Below are 5,941 nucleotides of genomic sequence, written 5' to 3'. Positions count from 1 at the left end.
AATGGTTCCCGCAAAGCGGCGCTGAGCGGTGTCCGGCGCCGGGGTTCCCCGTGAGGAGCCGCGGGAGGTGCGCTCCGGGAGGATCTCCGCGGCTGCCCGGCTGCAGGGCTGAAGCGGTCAGGAGAAGGGGCTGTTGGACGGCAACTGGCTGCGAAATACTCTGTGGAACCGGGAACGTGTTGATTTGGTTGTAACTGTGCCGGGGGTTGTTTCCTGGTCAGGGGTAGCGTTGGCTGGCGCGTATTCCTGCAGTTGGGGATCAAAATACGTGGAAGAGTTTCTAAAGAAATAAATACTGGCCTAAGCTGTGGATGTTATGTCATGGTTTTTATGCAAACCTGGGAGTTAAAGCTTTCTAGATGAAAACAGGACAGTACCGGCTACAGCAAAGGTTACATCAGGGCAAACTGGGGATGGGGGAACACTTACCCTCTTTTTTCCAGAGCACATCTTTCCCTCCCGGTATACTGCTTTTTGTAGCTGTTCAGACCTTTATTAGGATAGTTTTTGTTTGTTTCACAAGTTAAATATATGTTTTCCTCAGTAATATTTTTGCTGGTCAGGTGGCTTGCAGAGGTGCTGGATAAGCACCAGAACTAGTGTGTGTGACGGGGTGCGTGTGTGTCAGGGAGTGAGAACAGGAGGAGCCAGACCTCCCCGTGTCAGCAGCAGCGAACCCTCCGAGCAGATCACCCCCGCTTGTGAGTAGATTATCTGTTGGTTGTTAGAAGAAATTAAAAACTGGTATTGTTCTGTATGGATGCTTCTTTGCATCCCAATAGGTTTGTGAAGGTCCAGTGAAGGAAAGTAATGAATCAGGACTTAAATACTGCTAGTAAGAAGTTGGGAAATTATTTCAGAATTAAGTGTTCCACCGTATTTCTCTCAGCATTTGTACACCCTGTAATTTGTTTTACTTCCCTTATGTTCCATTTGAAAATAGTCCAGCATTCAGAAATAATCAAGAACATTGTTGAAAAGACTGATTTTTTCTATGCTGGATAAGACAGAAAAAACTCTGCTTTGTAAAGACAAACTGGGGTGGTGCCATCTCTTAGCAGCAGCAGTTTGTGTCGCTCTGGGCTGCTGACACACGCAGCGCTCTGCAGGAAGCTTGCTGCCAGTCCTGAGGCTGAGGCCATGTTGTTTGTTGGGACAAGTGCTCTTCCCAGGGAACAGGGCTTATAACATGACTGTGCTCATTGCTGTGGGGTGGAGGGGAGAGAGGGTTTCCACAACCCCTGAGAAACGCAGTCGTCTTGGCCAAATGCCCAATACAGATCTCACCTTTCTGACTTGCGGTGATCCCTGCCTTTCCTCCTGGACGGTCTCTTGTTTTGCAGAATCTGAAAGATGCTGCATGTCTCTGTTTCCTTTACTGGGAATAAAAAATGCCAAGTATTCACCCAACTGTGGAAGACAGCTCAGGTGCTGAGGTTTTATGACCCTGTTCAACTTTGATGGATGTCTTGTAGCAATGGAAGTTGTGCAGAAGGGATTGAAAGCTCTTCTGAAGTCCATGGTGATTTTTACAGAGAAGGCAAAGGGGCTAGTGCCTTGTCCTTTGGTTTTCGTTTTTCCTTTTTAAGTTGATTTCACGAAGTTGTGAATTACTATTAGTGATTATAATCTGTAGCTATCCCAGCATGAATCATAATTATAAATAGCCTTTATTCATTGTTTTTCCCCTTCCTTTTCTTACTTGTAATTGCTCTTAGCATTCATTTGATGAAAGGGAACGTAGTCTTGCACCCAGAATGTATCTTTTCCTACTTTTTTTCATAAATTCCATGTGTATTTTCATACATGATTTTTGCTTGACACCTAAATTGTAGCAGTCTGACTAAGCAGTCTTCCAGTTGCAAGCCTACAGTAAGGAACCGATGCGTGAGGTTACGGGAGGAGGAGAGAGGGAAGGGTTAGAGGGGAGTTGCGAGTTGCTACAAGATGATAATAACGAATGAGCAAAGAGCGAAGACAGACAGAAAACAACTGAAAAGGTCATGCAGGAACGGTAGTACCAGAGTACAGACGCTCTGCTGTGTGGAACGGTGCAGGTATGGAACGGTGTAGGTATGTAGCATCTGTTTGAATCACCTTTGTGCAGCTTTATTTTCAGACATGTTATTGCAAAGCTTTGGTGGAGGGCAAGCAGCAGCTGTAATCTTGTAATGATTTGTGCTTTCTCTTTTGGCAGGCGGAGGTGGAAGAAACACTGAAGCGAATTCAGAGCCAAAAAGGAGTGCAGGGAATCATTGTTGTTAATTCTGAAGGTACTGTGTCAGTCTTGGTTTTCTGAGCTATAACTTATTCTAAACGTGGACTGTAAGGACCACTGATCGTACTACTTGCTTTTACCTTACAGTCTGTCTTTAGCAAAGGATTTCCTGTAGCCAAAGCAGACAGACAATAGTTGGGCTACGTGAGAAAATTGCATTCCCACTTCTGCTCTTCTGCAAGCTTGCTTTATTATTTTAAGAAATAAAATAAACAGACTAAAATAAATTGCAGAAGCTGAGAAATATTTGAGTTGTGCCAGTGTTTGAGACTGTGTTTTGTCAAAGCCTTTAGCAGTAGCACTAAAAGCTCTCATGACATCTGAAATCTTGCTGCTGTGCGTGTCCAGAATGCTGCTGTCCTGGCAGACTCAGTAGCTCAGCAGCGGTCTCATGCTGGTGGCCTCCTGAGACTCATAAGCTGGTTGTCTCTTTTTGGAGTCATTGAAGGGTCCAACAGAGCAGACCTGTTCAGAGCACTGTGAACAGCCTAGCTTCTTAAAATTGTGTGATTATCAATTTCAGTTTAATATTTCCTAGAAATAATCCTTAGAAAAGATGACAGTACCTATATACAAATATATTGAAGATCAGATCATTGCGTGCTTGCATGCAGCCTGTGTTCCTGATCGCTGCTCTCTCGTGATGATAAATAATGGATTGTGTTCTCCAGGCTGAAGCTGCTTGTTTGAACATGCACCTGCCGCAGTTTTTTTGCCATGCCAGTATTTGGTAGTCAGCTGTTGCATTGTTCTGACCCATGAGCTGAATTTTGGCTGGCTTTTTTGTGGGAAAATGTTATCTAATGGGTGGCAGAAGTATAAGGGAGGGAAAGGTCTGGCCAAACAGAGTCAGTGTGTTTGCCCTCATGGCTGGTGCACGGGAGTTGAGCCAAGGACCTCACAGGACTGCAGCAACTCTTACAGTTAAACATTGGAGCCTCAGCTTTGTCACTCTGTGATGCAGCAGGTAATGTCCTCTATAATCAACCCTTAGCCCAGCCAAGCTTACTAGAGTATCATTTAACTGTGATGTTCAGGAGCCTTTCTGAAATGAAAAGCTGTCCCCAGGGAGAAGAACAAAATTGAAACATTGGTATTCCCCCCCCCGCCCCGATATTTATTTTTGTTATTATTTATTTCTATTTATAAATCTCAGAAACAAATAAATGAAAAAGCAAAAGTAAAGCAGTGATGCTAGTAGAGGTTCTTCTCACCTACCCCTGTGGTTGCAGGTCTTAGCCTTTCCACTTCTTCTTTCTGTTTGTGTTCTTTTAACTTTTTAAAAAGAACACTCCTAATTCCTGGTGTAGCGACAATATCTGCTGAGGTTAAGTAGCCGCCCCAGTTGGACCCGAGTTAGTTCTGGTGTTTTGTCACTGACCCTTGCTGTCCCCTGCCTCTCGCAGGTATTCCTATCAAAAGTACTATGGACAACTCCACAACGATTCAGTACGCGGGCCTCATGCACAGCTTCATCATGAAGGCGAGGAGCACTGTGCGAGACATTGATCCCCAGAACGACCTCACATTCCTGCGCATCCGCTCCAAGAAAAACGAAATCATGGTTGCACCAGGTAAAAGTGAGTGGGGTGAAAGCAGGCATCAGGGAATCGAGCAGGGTTCTTTTCTTGTGCAATTGACGCTGTCAGCCGGAGAGAAAAGTTCTGTCTGCTGCTTTTATTCATACTGTATAATCTCTTCTTTTCCAAGAAGCTGTTTTTCTTTCTTCAGAGTTGAAAGCTTTGATCGTTGACCTAAGTTTGCTTTTTCATGTTTGGATGTGGGAAATCACTTTCCTCATTTCCTGTTGATCAAAGTAGAAAGTGTGAAATAGTGTTTGACAGTGTGTTGCAGCCTCTCGTGCTTTGTGTTTTTCAGTATAAAACCACAAGAGCTGGAGAGGAATGTTTCGAGAGCAGATTCCGTTCAGCACTGCAGGCTAAGTGATAAAGCAAAACAGTCTAACAGATTTTCCAGTTCAGAAAAAAGTAACTGAGCAGATTGTAGGTGTCCTCACAGGTTGTAGAATATAGCAGCAGCAACTTTCTTTTCAGGAAACATCCTCAGTATTTCATCAACTGATGAAACGGGAAGCAGTGAGATGAGTATACGTGCCAGGAACTCGGCTTTGTTCCTTCAGACTGCATCGGCTCCCTGATGGGATTGTGGTGGGGGAGAGGCAGAGGAGGGGGCTGCAGCTGCAGCAGGCTGCTCCCAGGGCCTGGGCGAGGCTGGTCTTAAGACAGGCTCTGGGGTTTGTGCTGAGGCAGCCGCTGATTTCCATGGGAAGGATGAAAAGAGGGGAATAAGCATTACTCCAGAAAAAATGCAGCTGCAGCCCGGCCGTCTGCCTGTGGGATAAGGGGGATGGCTGTCTTGCAGCACCTCTCTTGATTCCATCATTGCATGGGCACTGTTATTTCCTAGGCACAAACTGAGTTAAATTCAGTTGGCTTGGGAGCACGCAGTTTCTAAAGCTGAGACTTTTTCTCAGGAAGACTCAAAAATAAGTGATCTGACCACAAGCCTGTTGTGCTCATTGGGAATGAATGTGGGGACTCTGCAGTTCCCACAGTGTGTCAGTGAGATATGAAATGTTGACATTTACTGTTGCTGTGAACAGATACCACCAATGAAAGAATGTTTTTTTTTTTCTGCAGATAAAGACTACTTCCTGATTGTCATCCAGAATCCAACTGAATGATTACACCGACTTGGTCTGATTTTTTCCTTTTGCCCAACTGTTTTTTTTTAATTTAATGGTAAAGAATATTGTATTAGTGTTAACTCTGCTGTGCCACTTCAATAATGTCTGGAAAAAACAAAAGCAGGTGTTTTCATTGTTTACAAACAGAAAAAGTGGCTTTTTTTTTGTATCACAAGTTGTTTTGAGGAGGAGTTGTTGAGTTAGAATCAGGCAGTAAAAAATGCAACAGAATCTTTTAATAGTTAATATAATAAAACTCTAATAATGTTCTAAAAAAGATTATTCTTTGTATGTTTCCATGCTTCTGTCACCACTATTTACGATATGCTTTTACACTCCTACTTGTGAATGACTGTAAATAGGAACCTTGCCTGTCCTCTAGTTCTGTCTTCTTCTGCTGGTTTTACAAGTTACTTTGAAAAAATCTGTCCGTATCAAATTAAAAAGTGTCATCAGTGACTGTTTCTTGTCTTACGTGTTTTCCTTCTGAAGATTTTAATTATTCTCATGATTGAGTTTTTCTTCAGAACATAGAACCTTCCTGGGACTATTTCTACTCGTCTCTTGCTTTCTCTAAACAAGGATTTAGTCTAAGTGCATGTGCAATGTACTCATCATTCCTCGGCTGTTGGAGCGCTTTCCTGCCACTTCCTTTCTGTTCCAGCCAGAGGAGCGTTGTGGCGACGTAAGGCCATGAGGACTGCCTGTGGGAGCTCTCGCACTGTCACACTTCAGTAGCCAATTTGAGCTGGTACCTTCCTTTAGGAATTTTTTATTGATGGCCATGAAGGACAAAAGAAGGTCATCTGGTTCCTCCAAAATAATGAAGGGATTGTTTTTGTAGCCTTAAAAGAGCCTCGTAATTGCATGCAGAGCTCAGGAATTTGTGCAGAGTGTCTGTGTTGAAGAGGTTTGTCACGTGTGTGACAGACACAACTCTGGCTTGTACAGAAGAG

The 5,941-nt window shown here is 43.8% G+C and overlaps 1 protein-coding gene across 1 annotated transcript; it reads left to right on the top strand.

The window, feature by feature from the left end:
* Nucleotides 1-2,197: 2,197 nt before the first annotated feature.
* LOC104460205 (dynein light chain roadblock-type 1) lies at nt 2,198-5,251 on the top strand (the record flags this gene model as incomplete). The annotated part of the gene is made up of 3 exons (XM_010086926.1): nt 2,198-2,273; nt 3,685-3,852; nt 4,939-5,251. Coding segments are annotated over 3 exons (288 nt in total), but the record flags the coding sequence as incomplete, so codon positions are not given.
* Between the last annotated feature and the right edge of the window lie 690 nt (nt 5,252-5,941).

Source organism: Pterocles gutturalis, unplaced genomic scaffold (genome assembly GCF_000699245.1).
Source record: "Pterocles gutturalis isolate BGI_N339 unplaced genomic scaffold, ASM69924v1 Scaffold31821, whole genome shotgun sequence".
Classification (NCBI taxonomy): Eukaryota; Metazoa; Chordata; class Aves; order Pterocliformes; family Pteroclidae; genus Pterocles; species Pterocles gutturalis.
This window is presented reverse-complemented; position numbering and strand designations above follow the sequence as displayed.